This window comes from Homalodisca vitripennis, chromosome 2 (assembly GCF_021130785.1).
Source record: "Homalodisca vitripennis isolate AUS2020 chromosome 2, UT_GWSS_2.1, whole genome shotgun sequence".
Classification (NCBI taxonomy): domain Eukaryota; kingdom Metazoa; phylum Arthropoda; class Insecta; order Hemiptera; family Cicadellidae; genus Homalodisca; species Homalodisca vitripennis.
The window spans coordinates 224632194-224656745 of record NC_060208.1 but is presented as its reverse complement, the minus strand read 5'-3'; the positions used below and the strand labels follow the sequence as shown (position 1 = coordinate 224656745).

Below are 24552 nucleotides of genomic sequence, written 5' to 3'. Positions count from 1 at the left end.
ACATCTGGTTACTCTGGTACCACAGTGCGTCATCATTGTTGCTATTTAACCTCGTACCTGGTAATCAAGGTTATAATTTTTTTATTTTTGGGTTCTTGTTTCTTTTCTATTCTTGTAAGTATATTGAGTGTTATTGAAATCTGTTATATGTATATTACACTTTTTAACATGGCCAGTGCTTATTAATACTTATAACATTACAGCTTAGCCTATCTGATATTAACTCTAATGAAAACATCTTCGGCATCAGAGGTGGGGAATCTTTTCTGGTTGTCCGAAATGAGATGTATGGTCTCTTTTACTGGTGTGGATGAGGATGTGTGAACAGGTTGTGAGCGGCCGATCCCTGCTGTTTCACACCTAAAACCTTCACATTAAAATGCATGCCATAAGCTGCGTGTATCTCTCAAAAATGTGTATATGTATGGCCATTGTAATTTATTCCGGAATTAGTACTTTTTGTGCCATAACTGATTTTGCCTTTTCCTCGATCAAGGAAATATATACAGGTACATACACAGGTCTAAGAAGCCTATTTCTGTCAAAATCCAATTCAAATTCCAAGTATTTATTGCACATTGATATTTGAATAATTACATAAGAAATACAAACAGGTGCATGGTCAAGTTTTTAAAAAGTATAACTAAAATACAAGCGTTGCAGTATTGCACTGCATGTATTGTCTATATTGTATTATGTCTATAAAGAATAATAATCATACTTATTTTACATAGACTGGTGATAATATGGTGTAATTATTATGGTGATTTATAACAGTCTTTAAGTTTAAAGTAAATGTTAGATAGTAACTTTGTCTCTGATATCTGTATTACAGTGCGGAACAAGCACTTTATACTTAATATTTGCTAAAATGTAGTACAGTTAAAAGTATATTTTTATGAAAACTTAATTTTTCTTATCTGGATAGTTTTTTTACTCTGTTTCTCAATAGTGGTTGTAGAAAAGGTTGAAATTTGAGAAGTGTTGTTGATATCAACATTTGTATTTTGTTTACATTTACGCTTTCATAAAATGTAGATTCATTAAATGAACTAAACATAGTGCTGTTACGTTATAAAACAATGTTTTCACAGTTTATTACATTGTATCAGTCTCTTTCAATCTATACTATTATTTATAAAAAAACAAATTTTCTGTTTCTATTTAAACCAAATTTATTTTCTGTGAGCTTTTATGTGATGTTTAATAGTTATTCTACTATTTGGGGCAGAGACGAATCCAAGAAATCAGAGATTATTACGATCGGTACAGTCATTCTTGAGTAATGTAAATGGTGTAACCAGCCTGACTTTGTTTTATGTATATAGATTACAAACGTTTTTAAGAAAATTAAGGAAGGAACGTTAAAAATATGAAGTTGACTAGTTGTCTACAAGACATTATAGAACTCTATTATGAGGCTTTTGCGACCAGAGACCAGAGCATGTCACTGTGCTACAATACCCAGCTGTGTGGTATCGAGATATTTTGTCAGTGACCCAAAGTGGGTCAAAGTACGACGAATACGCATCCAAACGCTTTTTTCAATTTTCCATTAAGGTGTCAACTTATTTAGTGTTTAAAACAGTGAAATACAGAAAATGTTTGCTACTTTTTCTAAATAACAAATAAAATTGTAGATCAAATTAAAAAGCGATTAGATGCATACTGACCATATATTTAAAATGAGACCTATTTCATGTATTTTAATTAAAAATAAGTTTGTATAATGTATAAAATTAATGACAGCTAAGTTTTGAAGTCTGTATTACAACTCTGTTTCAAAATGACTCGATGAAACTTTAGTAGGTCTATAAATTACCAAAACTTTTCTTGATGATAATCTAAAGAACTAAAATAGTATTTTTATATAAATTACTAGCTGTTACCCGTGGCTTCGCACGCTTTTTGTAAGCTTTGCTCGTGTATGAGCACTTCTGGTTCAAGTGAATTATATTGTCAACGCCGATGTAGAGTTTACCTTGTTGACACTATCAAGAAAATCTGCCAAAAGTGTATGTTTATAGCCATTGTACATGTACATGTACTTAATAATAAAGGGTCTAACATTCAAGCTATAAGGCCAAACAGAAATTCATTTGAAAGATAAATATCCATAAAAACTTAGCGCCTTCACATAGTGTGTGGTTATTATACACAACTATCTCGTAATTGTAGTTTACAATGTGCAGGCGCTTTGATAACTTATATGTTTTGCAGCGCCTCCTTGTGGTGAGTTACATCAATGGACATAGCATATAAACCTTCTACGTGGAAAAATACATATACATACAAATTTTCATAATGATCAGTCAAATAGTTTCTGAGTCTATAAAGGACAAACACACAAACATTCATTTTTATACATATAGATATGAACTCTTACAAAATTTTCAAAAATTGTAAGTATTCACGATTTTAAATCTACTCAAAACAATGTATGTGAGAATGAATCTGAAAACAAGTTATTACTCATCAGTACCGTAAGAGTGAGTAGAAAAATTCATGTGAAAAGTGAAAAAAAACCACTAAGCATAAAAAACAGCTTTATTCATAACAAGATTAAAAAAAACATTCATTGTTTGATGAAACAACAATCTTTTGTAGTTTGTTTTTTTATTGTGTTCTATAAGCAATAAAAATCCTGATGTAGCCTACACTAAAAGTACAAAACTCTAATGATTGTAAAAAAATTTAAGCTGCAGTGGATACTTTCAGGTACACTTTTCCACTTCCATTAATTAGTGCTAGTTCACAACAAATATCACTCATAGTTTTCTTTTTTACTCATTAACTACTTATTTCGCCAGAATAAAGCACTAAAAAGTTTAATAAAAACATTTTTGTCATTAAAATTCCTTAGTTTGTATCTAATAGACAGAGGCATTTTGACAAAAATTCTTCAGTTAAGTATTTATAACTGTAGAATTTTATCATTATGTCTAGCATATTTTTTGAAAAATTTACATTTTTTGAAATCAAACAGTTGAGCAGAACTATGTGGAACATTTTTTCTGTATTGCTATGAAAACTGTACATTACATTATCTTTCTAAAGTGAATATGTGACCACTACCATTGATGACAATAAATGTGAAGGTGACAGTAATTTTAGCTCATTGTTTGATGTAATGTAAATCAATTTTGGGTGTTTCCTGCTTGATTATACATTTTTTTCAAAAGTGTATGTTTTGGAGTCCATTCCTGTCCATGGCCTTTCACACCCCAATATGAAATTATTTAATAATTCCTCGTCGTATAGTGTTCTTATGTGTGTTAGTAACCTCCTTTATTCATAGTTAAAAGGTATTTTAGTATACTATAGGAGTATATTTTAGTATACTACTAGCTGTTTCCCGCGGCTTCGCACGCGTCTCTTAAGCTTTGCCCGTATATTTCTTTGCCTTCAAATAGTGTTTGGCTATTTAATAAACGTAACTGTGTCGTAATTGCAGTTCATAATGTGCAGGCGCTTTGATAACTGTTATATCTTGCAGTACAGCCTGGTGGTGAGTTACATCAATGGGCATTGCATATAAACCTTCTACATAGAAAAATACAAATTTTCATAGTGATCGGTCCAATAGTTTCTGAGTATATAAAGGACAAACACACAAACATTCATTTTTATATATTACTATAAGTGTAAAGAAATTTAAAATAGTAATTAAATTATATATAAATATATTTTTTGTCGCATTATATATGTTTACAAAGAACAGCTGATTAAAAATTTGAAAAGACTCTTTCACTTAATAACATATGTTTGCTGCAATGCATTTCTTACGGGTATTTCTGTAACCAGTGGGGCGGAATCCTGAATCGGGAAAGGGATAAAAAGTATCCTATAACCTTCTACAGATCAAGACGAACAAATTAAAAAAAAAATTAGGCGAATCCGTCCAGCCGTTTGTGAGTGATGCTGTTACACACGAACAGTTTCATTTTTTATATTATAGAAAAGGAATATTAGTAGGATCATGTTTAAAACCTCCCTTTAGTGAATATTGTTCCCTAGTATGTTGGGAACAAAATTAAAAAGTTGTTATTCATACGTTGTATAAAATAAACAAGAGCAGCAATTTTACTAATTACTATTATCGTTTTTTCACGTAATGATAAATCTCCAAAGCCAGCGTTTTTAGTTGCTCCGCGACTAATATACATAATATGACACCCGCCTAATGTTCTGCAAAACTTCAAACATTGGTCTGGCAATATTCGATGCAGTTAGTAATAAGAAGCTGACATTCAGAGTTAACGGACAGAGTGGTGGTTCACGTAACAAATATTCCTTAAGATTACTTCCATTGGAACATTTTCACATCAAAACAACTCAATGAAAATAATGGAATAATAAATACATAAAATCTTTGTTATCGTCAAGAGCTGAAGTAAGGCTGGGATTCTTTCTTACTATTGTTTATCTTCACGCTTTGGTCGTTAGTTGTGGCGGGAATTTTGCTCATAGAGATGTTAGGTTGGTACTATGACAAGGATGTGGAGTGTTGCTGCAGGACCCCGCCGTCATGTGTTGGGGCTCGGGGGTGCGGTGTAGGGTGGCCTTCCCGATTCCTGGAATCGGCCCCAACGTTTTCTGAAAGGCTAGTAGAAGTTGTTTATTCCGAGTAGGAGGGTTGGGTCTGGCCCGCCTCATCCGTCAGACCGGCGGACTGGGTATTTTGGGATACTCGCTACCGCTACCGCTCGCTCCTTGCAGGCCGGTACAGAGCACATATCTTGCTTGACAGACATGGTCCTGTATACAGCTTGTTACTACTTTAAAGGGCAGATTTTGACGTATAGCGACTGTAACTAAAGTAACTTAACTGTGAAAATGCAATAGATTATTAGTATTAATGAACTAAAATTCATTTATGAAGGGAAGACATCAGTAGCCCAGAGTAACTAAGGATCTAAGTTTGATTGCTACGCATGTAAGAGTGCCCTGGCCATACACTATCGTTACTCTCTATGACCCTGATAGCTTAAATTAACCAAATCCATTAATCCAAATACATCGAATATACCAACCATAGTTCGAATTGATTAGCCATCATGTTTTCCGTAATGCGTTTTTATATTCCCATCATTTTGTGGCACATCTTCCTTCTGATGGTACATCCAGTGTCGCTAATTGTACCGATGATTAACGATTGTTGGCTGAGCGCTAACAACGCGTCTGGCACCACGTTATCTCTAGAAGGAACTGACCTATGTAGTGTTGCATGAAGCTTCATGTCCATCTAGACAATGTAGGACTTCGCTGATTGTGCATGGCACACTCTCCATGGAATTTGGTCATGCGGTACCGGATATCTCTGCATTGGTATTATGGTTAACTGTTCTGGCAACAGTACACGGTATATCAGTACGGTAGGACCAGGGAAGTTGGTGGCTAATGCAAATAGATACTCAGAAACGTAACTGCTTCACTGGGCTTAAAAGGTATACGTTCAGGATGGTGCCATAAATCAGAAATGGTGCTTTGTTTTTTTATCTTTATTGAGCAAGAAGCCATTGGCTGAAAACCACATGGCAGCATGTTCAAGGTTATTCGTTCGATAATTTATAATTTTGCAACATCCTTATGTTAGGAGATGTCACAACAAAGTGTTAGCAGGAAACAAGTCTTAGTCCAAGACCGAACCCTGAGGCATCCCACAGCTGCTGATAGCAGTGCTGGGCCATTCCTCTACAGAGAACAGTGTCTTCCATTCTGGAGATGTTATCTCAAAAGACTTAGTGTCGAAATTATTAATTCTATAAAACTCCATAGTCGGACCTATGAGACAATAATTACCTGGATGTGTTTGCCTTTTTTTAAGAATGGGGAAAACTTTGGAAATTCTCAAACAGTCAGTTCTCTTGAAAAAGACACAGTGTACACAAAGAGTGAGGGGCTGGATAGTTAAATAAAATAAGACGTATCTTTAATGAGCTAGTTGGAGAGGCTCCCTACTTCTTTTCATCGGTTTTATTTATCACGGCCATCACACCACGTGACATGAGTAGAATGGAAAGTAAATTTAATTACAATCACTAAAGTTACCAAATTATAAAACGTGACCAGTGGTTTAATTATGTTATTCCTAATGGCAGTTGTATAATTTATAAAAAAAACATCAAAAATATTCAGGTGAATTAGTGGTGAAGTAGTCGGCTGCAGATCAAGCAGATTTATATTCGTTACTAAAGTTGTTATGGTCATTGATTTATTGTTTCGTTTAGTCACTTTGACTACTCTATTATTAGGACACTGAATGTCGTTATACTTAGCTTTATAATGATTACCAAGAGAAAAACACCCGTCAAGCACAATCAAAGAATGTTAAAAAATAAGGGGAATCGATACCTGAATTAATGGGTGAACTGTTTAATTCAGAGACTACAGTTGTGCTTGCCAATTAACAGTGCTGAATCATAATATAAATTCTATCAGGCAAAGATATATTTGCAACTATAGTGTTGGCCTTTCATGTGAACAATACAGTACATTTACAATATTCAGAAAACAATACCGGGTTGGTTCAAAGAACGGAAAGTTTCCATTACGCGAAATATGTTGTCTTTATTTAAATTAGAGAAGACGTCGAGACATGCAGATCCTCTGGTAGGTTGTTCAATGTGAGGATAGAGGCTATAACTTGTGAATAGATTGAGTGGATCAGCAGTGGTATTTTTATTTGCTATAAAACCAAATTGTGCACTGACATCGCATCCAATGACGATCTTATAGTTGGTGCATTTGGTCAGATGTAGTAAAATATTCTCATGACATTCCGAGGAAATCGAAACTTTACTGTAGCCATTCGTTGACAAACTCAATGCTTGGTTGATGGACCCAGTGTTAATGGCACGAAGAATATCCCCTACCTTTACGGTTGACTCCCAAATAAAAACACGTTATTACAGTACCAGCTTCTTTGGTTACCGAGAACTCTCAACTATTTTATCTTTTAATTTACAACAGAACTTAAAACTTTTGTTTAAATCTTTGTGTCCACTTTTCCAATATAAAATCGGATCCGGAAACGTATTATTACGGAGCACTTCCACTGCCGCTACTATACGTTATTATTCCCTTTGCTTTTCCAACATGGAAACACGTGAAGTCCATCTCTAGCAAGTAAGTAGAGAACTGACACCACACCCAAACTTTTCCTGTTCACAGCATTCGGCTTGTCCACAAGATCGGGGTTACGATGTTGTTTACTATACCATGTTAATCAAATGTAAATATGCCGGCTAACAACAGAAGTGTAGTAGTGGACGGGACGTACTCGTATATCATCACGTCAAGTACGTGCTTGTTTGTAAATTGTAATTATCCGAGTCTTTAGATCATCCGAACCAGACATGGTCATATCGCGTTTTATACTGGCAATCTTATCTGTTAATCCAGTGTAAATATGCTGACTGACTACAGAAGTGTAGTAGTGGACGAGAGATACCCGTATATCATCACGTCAAGTACGTGATAGTTTGTAAATTGTAATTATCCGAGTCTTTAGATCATCCGAACCAGACATGGTCATATCGCGTTTTATACTGGCAATCTTATCTGTTAATCCAGTGTAAATATGCTGACTGACTACAGAAGTGTAGTAGTGGACGAGAGATACCCGTATATCATCACGTCAAGTACGTGATAGTTTGTAAATTGTAATTATCCGAGTCTTTAGATCATCCGAACCAGACATGGTCATATCGCGTTTTATACTGGCAATCTTATCTGTTAATCCAGTGTAAATATGCTGACTGACTACAGAAGTGTAGTAGTGGACGAGAGATACCCGTATATCATCACGTCAAGTACGTGATAGTTTGTAAATTGTAATTATCCGAGTCTTTAGATCATCCGAACCAGACATGGTCATATCGCGTTTTATACTGGCAATCTTATCTGTTAATCAAGTGTAAATATGCTGACTGACTACAGAAGTGTAGTAGTGGACGAGAGATACCCGTATATCATCACGTCAAGTACGTGCTTGTTTGTAAATTGTAATTATCCGAGTCTTTAGATCATCCGAACCAGACATGCTCATATCGCGTTTTATACTGGCAATCTTATCTGTTAATCCAGTGTAAATATGCTGACTGACTACAGAAGTGTAGTAGTGGACGAGAGATACCCGTATATCATCACGTCAAGTACGTGATAGTTTGTAAATTGTAATTATCCGAGTCTTTAGATCATCCGAACCAGACATGGTCATATCGCGTTTTATACTGGTAATCTTATCTGTTAATCCAGTGTAAATATGCTGACTGACTACAGAAGTGTAGTAGTGGACGAGAGATACCCGTATATCATCACGTCAAGTACGTGCTTGTTTGTAAATTGTAATTATCCGAGTCTTTAGATCATCCGAACCAGACATGGTCATATCGCGTTTTATACTGGCAATCTTATCTGTTAATCCAGTGTAAATATGCTGACTGACTACAGAAGTGTAGTAGTGGACGAGAGATACCCGTATATCATCACGTCAAGTACGTGATAGTTTGTAAATTGTAATTATCCGAGTCTTTAGATCATCCGAACCAGACATGGTCATATCGCGTTTTATACTGGCAATCTTATCTGTTAATCCAGTGTAAATATGCTGACTGACTACAGAAGTATAGTAGTGGACGAGAGCTACCGGTATGTGATCACGTCAAGTACGTGATAGTTTGTAAATTGTAATTATCCGAGTCTTTAGATCATTCGAACCAGACTTGGCTATACCGCGTTTTATACGGGCAATCTTATCTGTTAATCCAGTGTAAATATGCCGACTGACAACAGAAGTGTAGTAGTGGACGAGAGCTGCCCGTATGTGATCACGTCAAGTACGTGATAGTTTGTAAATTTTAATTATCCGATCTGGGCTGAATTTTACTCCGAAACCCTTTTTATTGTATTAACCAAACAGTAAATACAGTACTGTATAAGTAAATACCAACTGTAGCTGTCCCTGGCCTGGCCGGGTTGACTGCTACATCGATCGTCGACTGCGCACAAAGCTCTCCCCCCCCCCCCCCGCCACTGGAACTGCGAACGTTCACAACTATTTGTTTGTGAAATCGTACTACTGGTTTTTGTAAATTACGTTGTGAATTCTTTTTTATATTTTTCGTAATTAACGAACTGTCCGCAGCGGGTTGGTTGGAGGGTAGTCGTGAAGGCGCAAGGGAAAACACTGTCACATAATCGAACAGTGTAAAATAAACCTCAGTGATTATTTTAAAAACTTGCTCCTTCCATAAGTCTTTTAAGACAGTAAAACGAACTTCCAACATAATAATGCATACTGTTTTTTTCATAATAATAAGTTAGCTTAGAATGTTCTCAGTAATGCGTTAACAGTGCCCTTACTGTTACAAGTAGCCTGGAATCCAGCCAAATTGAGTAAATCGTGTGAGATTTTTCAAAATTAACTGTGAAGACCTTAAAAAATATTATAAATACGGTGAAACTAAAAAATCAGCTATTGTCAAAAATGCATTACAAGCGAATCACACCTTTAAAAGTTTCGCATTGTTAAAATCAGTCCGTAAACAAGAACTCAACGCTTTTGAAACATTGTACATAAAAAACAATAGAATAAAATATTAAATTTATTAATATTTATTACACTTTCAATTATACAAATCTTTTATGAAGCTTTATTCAGTTGATAATTTTGTTTAAATTGTAAAACGTTTATACTGTTTCAAATTGGTAATTCACACCTGACGATGGCATCATGGATGTCGAAAGACCTTGTGCAAGATATTTACAATTATTGGGGAATCGTGTTTCTTTTTTAGAAAATATCGTTTGATAAATGATGGCATTTAGGGGCAGTACTAGCATGGTTTGAGAACGTTTATTTAACTAATGTGCTTATGTAGACTGATAGTGAGGTTATGAATTTGCTTTTAGTTAACTTAGTAGCTAGAAATATAGCACAGCCCAGTGTATTGTTAGTCTATCCAAGATAAGTGTCCTAAAACGTTTTTTCGTTTGACATGTTTTCATAATTTTATATCCAACCACCACAAGTAGCCAATTGGTTAAGAAAAAATTCAATATGTAGTCCTAGTTCTTAGTAGGTGTAATAAATTAAATTTGTGATGATAAAAAAATTAAGAACTAAGCAAACAAAATAATCTATTAGGTTGTTTACAACAATATCCCAATGTGCTTTTCAAATTTTCGTGTTGTTCTCAAAGTTAATGCCTACTTTCGTCCGCATAACAATGGTAATAGTAGTTGTACTTTTGATATATTATACAAACTGTACTTTCTGTCAAATTTTGTGCAGTACTTTTCTCGTGGTTTTATAGTGTGAATTCATTTGTGCTTCACATTTTCGAAAACTTTAAAGTAACGTTAAAAGTTGTAGACTGTAAAAGCCTGTTCTAGTTTCAAGATCAAAATAATTGCATATCACAAAGAAATTACGGTTCTTTACTAATCAAACTGGAGTACTTAATTAGTAAGTACTAATATATTACGAGTTAATGGATATTATTCATTTTTGTCTACTATCCGAACAATGTACCTAAAACGTACTTCGTTGAAAACTCGTGAAATTCTACACAAAGCTCTATTTTTGTATAGGCAAAACTGAGATCAATGATGGTGTACACCACTTCATAGGGATTTGGTTGATCGTTAGCGAATATTATTACATCTTTCTTATACCAATGCCCGTAATGACAACGAGAAAATAGCAGAATAAATAAATTTGTGAATGCAATAATGTGAGATTTTAATATGTTACTTTTACTCATAGATAAAATAGCAAAAATAGAGTGGAAAGTCAGTGTTGAAAGCCGATGACAAGATTGGTCCTGTTACGCGACACACCATACACCTTGTCTTAGCAGGACATACATTTTGTTTGTAAGCAAAAATAAAAAAAAAAAAACATGTGAGGGGAGGGCCTTGCCAATCAATGTTTTTGCCCGGGGCGCAACAGGCTCTGTGTAATATATAAAGTATATCACTAATGGTATGGGAGATAACAGATAGCATTCTATAGAATCTGCTTACCAAATGTTTTCAGTGCTGGTAGTACACAAACAGTTGTACCTGCGTGCCCAACACAGGCACGTGTAGTCTTCTGTCTTTCCTCTGGCACTCGGCCAACACAAATATGAATAAGCCAGTTTATGTCACCTGCATATCGCTTACCGAATGTTTCCAGCGCTGGTAGTACACAAACACTTACCTGCGTGCCCAACATAAATATGAATGTACGTGACTGTTATCTTATCTATGACACCCCCCCCCCCCCCAATAATATCATAATCTAGTCAGTTAACATCATCTGCATATCTGATATGCGTAAACAAAAGGAATAAGGTGAAATAATTTTAAATGCGAGTATTTTACAATTTTGTAAAGAATTTAAGAACAATGATATTTAATTAGTTTTCTGTTTCTGGTCTCAAAAACATCATCCTCGGTAGCAAATGGCAATATCGTTCATTTATACAGTATAAAAATACATACGTATATATTTAAATAAATTCATTATTCGGATTATTGCGTCTTGATTTTTTTATTATTAATCCTAATTGAAAATTATCTTTTAATCATATTAAAAAAATAACCTATAGTAATGAGTTACTGAACATGAATAATAAATGAAAATGAATATTAGATGAAATAATTATGTAATCTGAAATGTAATTTATTTCTAGGTGTAGACTCAACATAATTTATCTTAGTGCAAGTTTGGTAGATCTGTTTCATAAAAAAATATTTTTCCTGTACTAAAGCACAAAGATGTGAAAGAGGTTAAAAGAGCATGAGGTTTTCATGGTTTTTTTGGGAGAAGGGCCTTTAAAAAAAAACAAAAAAAACCTATTGACAGTTATTATTTGTTTTTTTGTTGCTTACTCATATTGAAATAATGCCATACTTCATCATGAAACTCCAAACACAACTTGGGATTTACACTTGTTTATCCTCATAGTTATGTTTTAACCTCATTACAATGGACAACAAACAAGGGAAACTCTCTCTACCTTCTCATGACGATTCTCTTCCCGAATGTTCCAATCTTCTTGGTACGATTAGATCTTGGCCAAGAGCAATTACTAAGGGAAGCCAGACAAATAGTTACATTATTCTCTTTGGCAATGTTCTCCAAGCAGAGAATTAGCAGGGTGGTCTTCATCCCTAAGAGAGGACATCCTGACTATCTCTATTCCAAATCCTTTGGGCCTATCAGTCACTCTTCTTTTTTGCTTAGAACTTTTTTTACTGGCATATCCGAGAAGGGCTCTGTCTGATACACCTTTTAATCGTAATCAACAACAGGCTTATCAGTCTGGCAGACCTTTGCGAATCTGCTTTGCACCATTCGGTAAGTAGGGTGGAGCATTCCATGTGTAGGAAGAAAAAGTTCAGTTTAGGCAAAGTTGCCCATCCTACCATGTTCATGTACGTCGCTGAGTAAACGACAAGGATGACAGTGTATATTATTAAAATAATTTGTTTTATCTATATACATAATACGTAATTGGTTTGACCCCCAAACTACCATTCTACATACGCCACTGACTTGCTGTCATATAAGATAGCTAAATTCTCAAAGTAGATTACAATACATGTATGCAGAGCGAATCATACTTTTCAGCACTACGGCGATAAAAGTTAACCACATTAAAATATAAGATATTCCATACAAACCAAGTACAAAAAACAAAACTATGGTCGAAGTATAAAAGAGTAGGCCAAGTGGGTGACTTGAGGTTTCTGGCTATGTTTGACTTGACTATCTGAGCCTAGTTAATACGGTCAATGTTCACCCGGCTTGTTTACGCCGGTGTCTGTAGTTTCACAACTGCGTACCCCAGACACACTGACTCTAAACAAACTAACAGGCGAGATAAAAAATACGATAAAATTGCCTCTTGTTCCTTTCCTCCATCTGTTTGTATTAGTTGTAGTTTTACTTGTAAATGTTCAATTAAAAGAAAAAAATGTTCAATTTACAGCAACGAGAAGCTTTTTTAATAATGACCATTTACTGGAAATCCTGTGTTGAAAATAAGAAATATTCTTACCAGAACTGAAACAACTAAAAATATCGTGGTCAGCATGGCGGTATTTCGTTACATTAGAAAATATGAAAGGTTAGACTAATAAAGAAACTCATATCTCAGATTCCTCATAGTTAGGGTAGGAAAAGCGGGAAAATGGCCAAAGGAATGCTTTTTGGATGTTGAAGTATACGAAAAAAATCAGTAAAACTATATTTACTGTTTCGTTATTTTGTATATTTCTTATTACGAAGCAGCTTATTTAAAAACTATACTAGTTCAAAACTATACCCATTTAAAAGTAATATGTTATTTTGACAATTGCAATGAAAGACATTCGTCATTGGAACGAAATCTGTGAAAATAGTTGTACTAGTATGTGTCGAGTTGTATCAGAAGAAGCAAAATAGAACGTCAGGATTGAAAACTATGAACTTTGATGAAGGCTGGACATGTCACTTAACAAGTTATATTATTACTGTCGTGTTGTATCAGAGCAACCAAAATAGAACCTTAGAATTTAAATCTATGACCTTTGATGACGTCTGGACATGTCACGAAACAAGTTATATTATTATGTGTAGTGTTGTATCATATATCCAAAATTGAACATTATAATTTAAATCTATGAACTTTGATGAGATCTGGACATGTCACGAAACAAGTTATATTATTATGTGTAGTGTTGTATCATATATTCCAAAATTGAACGTTATAATTTAAATCTATGACCTTTGATGCCGTCTGAACATGTCACTAAACAAGTTATATTATTATGTGTGGTGTTGTAGCGGATCAACCAAAATAGAGCGTTAGTATTTAAAACTATGAACATTGATGACATCTGGACATTTCACTAAACAAGTTATATCATTATGTTTAGTGTTGTAGCTTCTTCTGTGTTTTTAACTTCTTCCGATCAATATTTAGTTTGTCCATAAAAACACTTCCGAACACTTGTTTTAAAACAGTGAACGTATATAAATAAATATAAATTTATATTTGTAAAATTATCACCAAAACAATACTGTTGGAATAGAATGTCTGATTATTCGTTGACTCGTTAATAGTCTTTAAACTGAGTATTATGAATGATGAATAAGCGAATGGAACAGTCCTCAAAGTGTTATCATATTTGTCCCGCCCGAGCCTATGTTTTTATCTCCGCTAGTAGATAAAACCCTGACCCGCGCAACGCTGGCGATGTTGGGGCGAATATCGACCCTGTCCCTCCCCCTCCCCCTCACCTCGCTCCGCGCAGACTCGGGGGTTGTCTGCCTCACCATTATCTGCCATCCACACGCCTATTATTGGTAAGGGGAGCGATATTTTATTTATTATAAATTAGTGGTCGCCGTGGGCATAAAATTTTGAAATGTCGATTGATCCACCGTCTTTCGTGCAGGACCTGTTTTACTCTGACACTTGGTGGAGCTTCTTATACACAGACTGTGGTATTATTTATATTTATATTCTAAAACTAATTCGTTGTTTATTCAATGTAAGTAAAATCGATATAAGTTTACCGTGATACCGATACTGTGTTGTAATGTAATGCAGAATAGATGATGTCCGTCGTAGATTTGTATTTGCTGTTTTTGTAGGGATTTTATTCTCTTGAGAAAAGCTCGCTAGAAACTGGAAACCTGTTTAGAACCTTTTGTCAGCTCGTGGAAGATAGGACCTTCGAGAATTTGCGCCGGCACGAATTGACCCACGTCAGTCCTCAACCACTTGCTTTGTCCCAGCTGGTCGAGCCTTCAACAAAGGACAGCGGAACTGGCAAAAATACGCTCACAACATAATTGTGTAAACACTTCAGCTAAAGTGGTTTTCGCGGTCGCTGATTCATCAGATCTTTTCCATAAGCAATCGCGTTTCTTGAATACCGTGAGTACCATTTAATGACACCATGAATGTCAACATAAAACAATTTGAAGCATGTTATATAAATATGAGATACATTTAATTTTCTATACTATTTAGGAAAATTGTATCGTGGGAAAACGAACGAAATGTGGTAATACCAAGTGTTTTGGATCATTGGAGAGAATTACTAGCAAATGTGACAAATATCAAATCAATAGGATCAAGTGCGATATGGTTGGTAACAATACGCTGTAATGCCACTTGGTATTTTGACACGATTTTCACGTTGTATTGTAGCTCATGTATAAACGCAATTATTATTACTATTATTTTCTTTGAAATTCAAAATTCGTAAAGTACCAGATTGTGAATCGCGTGGTATCGCCTAGAGTACTAGGTATTAAAAGCTCGCATACAAACAGGCTTGAGTTATCAAGCCGTAGAGTTGCACTTGTCCGACCTTCCCGGTATTTTTTTGCCGCAGTCCGCCTCCGCCCTGCCGTACTCCACTACCTGCTCCATAAATACACCAGGCCAGATTTTCGGTATTTTTTCCACTCGTCAAGTCAGCCGGGTCAGGCCGGGCCCACCTTTGTTGTTTCAGTCCCTCCCTCCACCGGGTCCCGAGTGCGTGGTGGCAAAAACGTTTTTAGGTCAAGCGTTTTTCTACAGATTTTTTCTCCAGTTGAGGGCGAGGGAACAGCACGTCTGCCGACAGGTGAGCAGGGTCGCTGGTATTGGTGGAACTAACTCGCATACAAGACTTAGGTACCGATTTCAGAACTATTTCAAATATCCTAAGTTTTGTTGATATAATCTTTGAATTTTCTCAGTAATTAACCCTCCAAGCATCCATTATCAATATTTTTGACGACTTGGACTTTCACTAAACGTCATCATCAAAAATTTTGATGATAAACAGTCATGTCTTAAAACTTATTTTTCTGACGCTAATATTTATCAAATCGCATTATAACCGATACTTTTGGAAAGCCCACGAGTTTCTCTTTGTGTTTAGTGGTGTTTCGATTTCTCATACTCTGTACCAAACATTATTTTACATCATTTTCATCAGCTGTTGTTTTTAGCTAAGTGCGTTTGCATTGTTTGATGTTGCTCAGACACGAACGTGTGAATTTCGCTGGTTTTTAGTCTATTTTGTCCTTGTTTTAGTTTCAATTCATTTTTATGAAGTTATCAATTGTTAGAAATTATATTAATGCATGTAAATATTGGTTACGTTTTTCATAAAATATATTTACTATTTTGATTTTCCTCTATATGCGTAAATTAAATATTATGAATTGCTAAAAAAAACTTAGAATGATGTATATTTATGTTTAATGCATAATTTTCTTTAAGTGGGCTATTCTAAATGTTGTATTGCTACTATACTTAGTATTATGTAAAAAGTAAGAACATTGTTATATCAATGTGTATACAGTGACAAAATTTTAACTTAAATATCTGTTATATCATATTATGCCTGTAAACCCCGATTTGTTCAGAATTTGGTTTTATTATTTGTTTCTTCATTTAAATTGTAAATATTTCAATAAATACTATATAAAAAGAGTAAAAACTCATATTTACCAAGCAATATTATTTTTATAATAATAACTTAATAAACAGCAGGAACTACATAAAAAAATGATTGGGCCTTTCCTTTATATTGCATTAAAATATAAAATAAATACATTTATAGTATTGAATACTTACAATTAACCTAATGTTCCTGTAACTAGTGTAGAAATATATTTTATAGAATAAACTTTGTCTTTCAATTAATTATTTTTAATATCTTTATCAGCTACCAACAAATATTTAATATTTAAGTCATAGTAAAACTAGCACACAGTACAAGCTTTAGCTCATGGATAGTTAAATTGTCACTTATTTAAGGATACACAGCTTGATAACCTGTTTGTTTTACTTGCAAATACACACCACTCATGTGCAGGTACATGTCACTCATCTGCAAATAAACACCACTCACATACAATACACACCACTCATCTGTTGGTACACATCACTCATCTACAATTAAACACAACTCGTCTGAAAGTACACATCACTCATGTACAAGTAAACAACACTCAAGTACATCACTCTTGTACAAATAAACACCACTCAACTGTATAACGTCACATGTACAAGTCACGAAGTACACAGCACGAAGTACACAGTCATGTACATGTACACATCACTCATGTACAAGTAAACACCATCATCTGCAAGTACACATCACTCATGTACAAGTAAACACCACTCATCTGCAAGTACAAGCACTCATGTACAAGTTACACATCATCATGTACAAGTAAACACCACTCATCTGCAAGTACACGTTCACTCATATACAAGTAAACACCACTCATCTGCAAGTACAACTCATGTACAAGTAAACACCAACTCATCTGCAAGTACACAGCACTCATGTACAAGTACACATCACTCATGTACAAGTACACATCACTCATGTACAAGTAAAACACCACTCATCTGCAAGTACACAGCACTCATGTACAAGTACACATCACTCATGTACAAGTACACATCACTCATGTACAAGTAAACACCACTCATCTGCAAGTACACACTGCTCCTATATGGTGAGCTATGCATGGCATTATATAGAACTCTTTAACAATTATATAATTTGACATTTCTGTCAATTGTTATTCAATTCTTTTGTAGAGAATGTATTGTTTGAGCAGTCAATGAAAAATAGTTCGACAAAACTCTTTTGAAAAGCTTATGAATCTTGATAAATATAGCATAAACATGTAGATAAATGTTATAAAAACAATTCTTAAATAATAAATTGCTTTAAAAAAATATTCATATTCGTCCTAAACAAACAAAGCAGGAAAAATTACCTCTGCAAGATCTCTACAATTTCTCACATTGTATAACCTTAATGAAACTACCAAATCATGTAAAACATATTTTTATATTTTTCTGTAGGTAAAATTGAATATTTCAAACTTTTACGTCCTTGCGACATTTTAAAAGAAATTTTCAGCCGAAATATATCAATAATCTACAAAAGATTTAAGAGGTTTATAGTACTGTATTATTCATTTTATCACCTTTACTTCAAAATTTTTTATTTTTTATTATTTTCAAGTACTTTATTTGAAAATGTTGATGTAATTAAATGTTCAGCCAAATTTGATTTCATGCTTGTGTGATTATTTGTTTTTAGTGCCTCCATATGTTCTCCAAGTCTTAATTTAAAATTTCACATTCACTGCATTTTAATTTGAAGATTCCTGGTATAAGAAATTTAAAGAATTGCTGTTTGGAATTTAGATTTTGTTGTAGATTTTTAGATTAATTTGAAACTGTTATTTTTAGCTTTATAAGTCGATTTGAATTTTGATTTACTGAAGATTTTCCAAGTTGGTTTATTTAGTTTTGTGTAAATGTAGTACCCAGATAAATTCCTTCTTTTATTTTTTTAAGTTATCATTCTCTACTGCTTATTCTGAAGTTTTATTTTCTATGATTGAATAAATTATTTTAGGTTTATATCAATGTTTGTTACCAATTATATTACTGTTTGTTTCCTTCATTAATATTCATATTATTCATGAGTCTGTGTGTAATTAAGTGAAACACTGCTATTTTGTGATGCTATCTATGGATAATTTGATTTTTTGGTATGATTAGATCAACCAAGAATATATCCAAGGTGACGGAATCACGAAACTTCACATATTTTGCATGATTAATGTGGCATTACAGAATATTCTGTCAACAACATATGAAATTTCATTTTCATAAGAAATTAAAATTGGTGTTTCAGAAAATGGCAGCAGCAGCGGCATTCTCTGATGAGAGTTCAATGGCATCATGCTTGAGCAGTCTTTATTCCTTAGAACAAGAAGAACTGTTCATCAACGATTTACTGAGTGAAAAGCCCGAATCACCACGGTTCATCTGCAGGGTTTGTGACGAAGGAGCTGTGGTGACGTCAAGGTGTCGTGAGTGCAGCGAGAACCTCTGTGACAACTGTGTGCGAGCACATCACCGTGTCCGCCTGACCAAGGACCACTTCATTCAACGCTTTGACGATAACAACAGTCCCAGCAATATGATGGTTGACACCTTCTCCAAGCCATCCAGTTCGATTTCACCCCCGGGAAACAATTTCTTCTGCGATCTTCATATAACCGAAATAGTTCGGTTGTACTGTGAAACGTGCAATGTAGCCATTTGTGGAGAGTGTGTTACCAATGAACACAGCAGTCATGGCCTCATCTACTTCCAAGATGCTATAGATAAGGCACGAAAGTCCAGCCTGAAACTGATGGCCGAAATAAGATCAACAGCTACTGCGACTAAAGACAATTTGGATTCCACCAATAGGATGATAGAAGTTATTGACTTGAGAGCAAACTACGTGTCCAGAGAGATAAGGAACATGATGAGAAGATTTCATCAGGCATTAGAAGAAAGAGAACGTGAGCTATTGACTCAAGTGGAGAGAATCCGTGTAACAAAGGGAAAAGTATTGACCCAACAAGGTGAAGAACTTAGACTGGCACTGTCCCGTTGTGGACGCACACATGATTTTCTGAATGATGCATTGGAAGGAGGGTCTTCTTATGATCTCTTGCAGGCCAGGAACCAAGCTGTAAGTGATTTAAAAGTCTTTAAGCAGTTAAAAACTTTAGTACAACCTCTTGAATTTGACAAGATATTTTTCTTCCCTCCGGATCAAATGCTGTTCAATGCCGTCGCCACAATGGGTAATGTATCCAATTCCAATTTCCCTTCAAGTATGTCTATTGGTGAAGCCATCATGAGTGCTCCTTTCACTCAAGGGTTTTCAGTTCAAAATAAAACACTCTGTGACAACATTGTTGGAGGTCAAGATTCAATGGTAACAATCTCTCCACCAAACAGCTGTTGCTCATTCGGAGATTTGGAGAACAGAAGAGATGGTACCCACGGAGTGATCTACAGATCAAGGATGGAAGGACCTCAAAGACTCCAGGTTATTCAACGCGGAAGAAACATTCAAGGAGGGAGCCCTATGAATATCAATCTGCGAAGTGGACGGAACTACACAGAAGCAGGTCCTGCCAGAATGGTCTTTGGCAAGGAAGGTGATGGAGATGGAGAGCTATGCAGGCCTTGGGGAGTGTGCTGTGACAGCAATAATAACATCATAGTCGCAGATCGTAGCAACAACCGCATTCAAATCTTCTCGTGCACAGGAGAATTCATCAGAAAATTCGGCAGTCACGGTACTGAATCTGGAGAATTTGATCGCCCCGCAGGTGTCGCAGTTGATCCGTCCAACCGCATTGTCGTTGCCGATAAAGACAACCACAGAATCCAGGTTTTTACGATAGAAGGAGAATTTGTTTACAAGTTTGGAGAAAAGGGTTGCAAGAATGGCCAGTTTAACTACCCTTGGGATGTGGACGTAGACTCAACTGGACGTATCGTTGTTTCAGACACCAGAAATCATCGTATACAATTGTTTGCTGCCGATGGTACCTTTCTGAATAAGTACGGCTACGAGAACACTACCACCATGTGGAAACATTTCGACTCTCCTAGAGGTGTCTGCTTCGGGTACAACGGAATGGTGATTGTTACCGATTTCAACAATCACAGATTGGTAGTCATCGATGCCAATTTCCGCAATGCAAGATTTTTGGGAAGTGAAGGTCATGGAGCCAAAGAATTTCTACGCCCTCAGGGAGTTGCTGTGGACAAAAACGGTCAAATCATTGTTGCCGATTCAAGAAATCACCGCATACAAGTGTTCGAAGCTAATGGGAGCTTTCTGTGGCAGTTCGGAGATGCGGGGAAAGAAGAAGGACAGATGGATCGTCCAAGCGGAGTCTGCCTTACTAACGATGGACATATTGTTGTCGTCGACTTTGGAAATAATCGCATCCAGGTATTTTAAAACTACGGGTATTTTATTTTATGACAAAATGTTGTTTTACTGAAGGAATCTGAGCTTCAAATAATCATGTACGTTAAGAAAGGTTTGATCTTTGTCCAAATCTTAGTTTGTATATATATTTTTTATTTTATTGAACCTAGAAGCAGTTGTCCTAGACAATTGGTCCATTATATGGTTGCTTCGTGAGTCCTATGTAATTATTTAAAAACACATTTTGTTGATCTGTGATTGTTTTGTACATTTTTAGAGTTTTAACGAATCAATCAGATTCCTTTAGTTGTAACAGAAATAGACACTGGGCATTCATTTCCACAAACATTTCCTGCGTGTGAACAGGAAATCACTTGACTTATTTCAATATTCCAAACTTAAACAATTGGAAATCGGAATGGAATAAATATTTACTATATCTTAGTTTCTTGTTGGCTCATTTTACGTGATGTATACTGTTTTTTATTTACCTAATGCCGCATACAATGTTTGGCTCTTTGTACTCTGTACATGTGTGTGTTGTTGTTTACAAAGTTTGATATTTGTATTTTATAGTTGTCTAAGTAATAGGCAAAATTATTTTATAGTTCCTCGAGTTAAGACGATTTGTCTTTAAGTACAAAAATGGATACGTAGTGGTTAGTTTTGTTACATTCAAAACTAATTGTTGTGATTATGAAGCCTATAAGACTGATAACAAGTTATACTTGCTATATACATAATAGTGCCATTGTTTTGTTGACGGGTCCTGAGGACTGATTGTGGTCCTGACAGATGCAAGGTTTGTTGCAGGCCTCTGCCATTTATATATTATAGTCTATATTGTGTGCTGAACCATTTATACATGTATTGTTTTGTAACATTTTATGTGGTTGCTCCAACAATTTATTCTCATTATACTAGATTGTTTGGACATGGCACATTGTCTTGTAATATATTGAGTTATTTTTATTTTTTGTATATATATCCTGAATTTTATTTTCTGTTAGTATTATTGAAATATGCTTAGATAATTTTTTAAAATCCAATTCTGTTATGTAACATCTTGTTTATTTTATTTGTACTTTTATTTCCTATTTTGAATGTTTTTTAAACTATTTTTCACTTGTGATAATATTTTTTGCTCATCCATAAAATCTAACAGCCATTTATATATTTAATTTCTTTTGGTCAAAGTTTTAGTAATTAAAAATCATATAAGCAAAGATATAATACCAACGAATTCATCAGGTAATTTAATCAATCCATGTATTATATTGTTCTTCCACACCGTTAAGTACTTATTGATAGTATTAACTTATAATTTTAATAAGTTTATTGTCTGATTTGTGGGTAATATACTGTGGTCTATACCAAAAATAAAATATTCAACTCATCTGAAAATGTATTGCTTTCAGTTTTAGCATTCTATTAACTAGTATTATAGCAGATTACAACACAATATTTAAATTAGCTATACATTTGTTACACAATAGTCTTTTAAAATTGTGTCCAATGTAAATTAACCATTATAAACTCAAGGTCAACCAGATTTATGTTGCACCAGGCTTTATTTGTTATGTCTTTTACAAACTACATCAGATGCAGATATAAACTTATCGTAATTTGACATTAATTTTAATGGTGAAATATAACGTATTTACTATCTCAATAAGCTTTAGTTTCTAAAATATGTCTTCACGTATTATATAAGTAATTATGTTATTTGACAAAATTTTGTTTACATAGTTTTCTAATAAATCAATAATTTAAATATAACTAATAATTTGAAAGGTGAAATTTCTATTTGAATTATAGTCAATGTATAATAATTTAGTCATTAATAATTTAAATTTAATTAATATTTTGTAATGCATAACTAGTTTAGAGTTTTAGATTTTTAAGTTTTAAATATAAAAAGTAAGTTAAAAATTCAGTAAAAAAGGTCATTTTTCTTTTTTAAAAAGATTGTTAAATATAATTTAACACAGTCTAGGGTATTTCAATAGCTTTAATTTGCCTTGTATTTATTGCTAGAATGACTTAAGCAATGTAGCTTTTTACAACTGTTTCACTTTGATGAAGTAAAATCTGGCATTTGTACCTTTTTAAGTGTTAAGAGAGATTTTGAGTCTCAAAATAAAGTGTTAAATATAATTTAACGTTAAATTTTTGTAATTTTCAGATTTATATTGTTTGTATCGTTTAAAATCACTATACGTTTTGAATTAACTTTTTTAAATCTTAAGTGAAAGACATTACGAAACATGACATCAACAAATGATATGAATGAATCCTATTTGAGCTCTGTAACTACACTGTACCTAAGTTTAAGTTATCATTTCTTGATTTGCGGTTTAAACCCAGTTAGGTATGTATATGTTTGTTTGGTGCTATTGTTTTGACTGCATTTACTAATGTTTAATAATATTCGGAAGGCTGATACCGACGTACTGATTGTTCTATAATTAATGATTAGATGGTTAAGCAATACCTTTTATTACTTTATATAGTAATTTTATTAGTGTAGGAAATCTTAAACGGTGCGTGGCACTTTAGTCGTAACGTAATAAAGTTCTAAACAACAATCAATGCAACAGTGCTCTACCTCAATTGTACTCGTGAAAGCAAAGTCTGATAGTAAGTAATAAGTCTGGTGACAATATGTTTTGTTAGGTGTTCCCACACATATCTGCAGTTCAGTAGTGATGTGTTGTTACAATACTCTAGTAGAATGACAGGTGCTTATTGTACTTTTGTATCTTTGTAGTTGTAACTTCTAACGATAAGACTGAGCCCAAGGGTCGGGCCGTAAGACTGAATAACTGCGCCTACACACTGCCTACGCCGCAGTTTCATTAGTATATAAGGTGCTACAATTCGGACCTTGTTACACAAGGTTTTAATAAAGTTCTTTACCTTACTCGTTGATTTATTCATCAATTCCTGTTTCCATTTTGTTCAAGCCGAAAACACAATATCCACTTTTTGTCATTAAAGGAACTAATTTACATGCCAGATGTAGGAAAATAGACATCCAATTTTATAAAAAATATCTTTATTCCGTCAAACACTAGAAAGGAATAGTATAAAGCAAATAGATGAAATTCTTAAGTAACTTAAACTTAATCTATAGCATAATACCCTAAACAATATATTTTTATATTTACCCTATCATGTTGCATACTGTTTTATTCCCAAGGAAATACTCTTTCGTATTATTTCATAACTATAATGTTATGTAACTATTTAGATACACTTCTTATGTATATAGTTAAAAGACTTTGGACTTGGAACTAAAATTCCAAGTTAATAAATATAATTAGTTCACATAAAAATGTAGAATTTAATAGTGAAAAAATTTGTTTAGTAATATAAATAACAATAAAGTCATCATTAACCAATCTTGAATACTTTAATATTATTTCAGCAATTGAAAATTGAAAAAAAGAAACAGTGAACATATGATCAGTTTATGTGGCCTGGAAAACAGTATTTAATTACAATATGGATAATAGCTCCCTTCTAATTGAACTATTGTACCTTACTCTTAATCCGTTGGTTCACTTTGACAGTATAATTCATTTGCCTGTTTCTTGATGAAGCTATTTTTCTCACTAATGTAATTTCTCGCTTACACAGTGGTTCAAGTGTTTTGCTTTCTGTCAATGTACCAAAACAAGCTTCTTCTGTTACCGTCAGAACAAATCAAAACTTTATTTTGGTCCTTCACGCTAACATTGTTTAGTG

At 34.2% G+C, this 24552-nt stretch overlaps 1 protein-coding gene across 3 annotated transcripts in view; it reads left to right on the top strand.

Moving 5' to 3' along the window:
• LOC124355442 (E3 ubiquitin-protein ligase TRIM71) overlaps positions 1-23725 on the top strand; it is a 63900-nt gene extending 40175 nt beyond the window's left edge. For 2 of the 3 annotated variants that reach the window (XM_046806581.1, XM_046806582.1), the window contains exon 2: positions 18712-23725. In XM_046806581.1, the coding sequence (XP_046662537.1) occupies positions 18712-20832 (2121 nt within the window). In that variant the 3' untranslated portion in view covers positions 20833-23725. Of the gene's footprint in view, positions 1-14230; positions 14345-18711 lie in introns of those variants that run through there. The other variant, XM_046806584.1, reaches the window with a different exon arrangement.
• Positions 23726-24552: the final 827 nt, after the last annotated feature.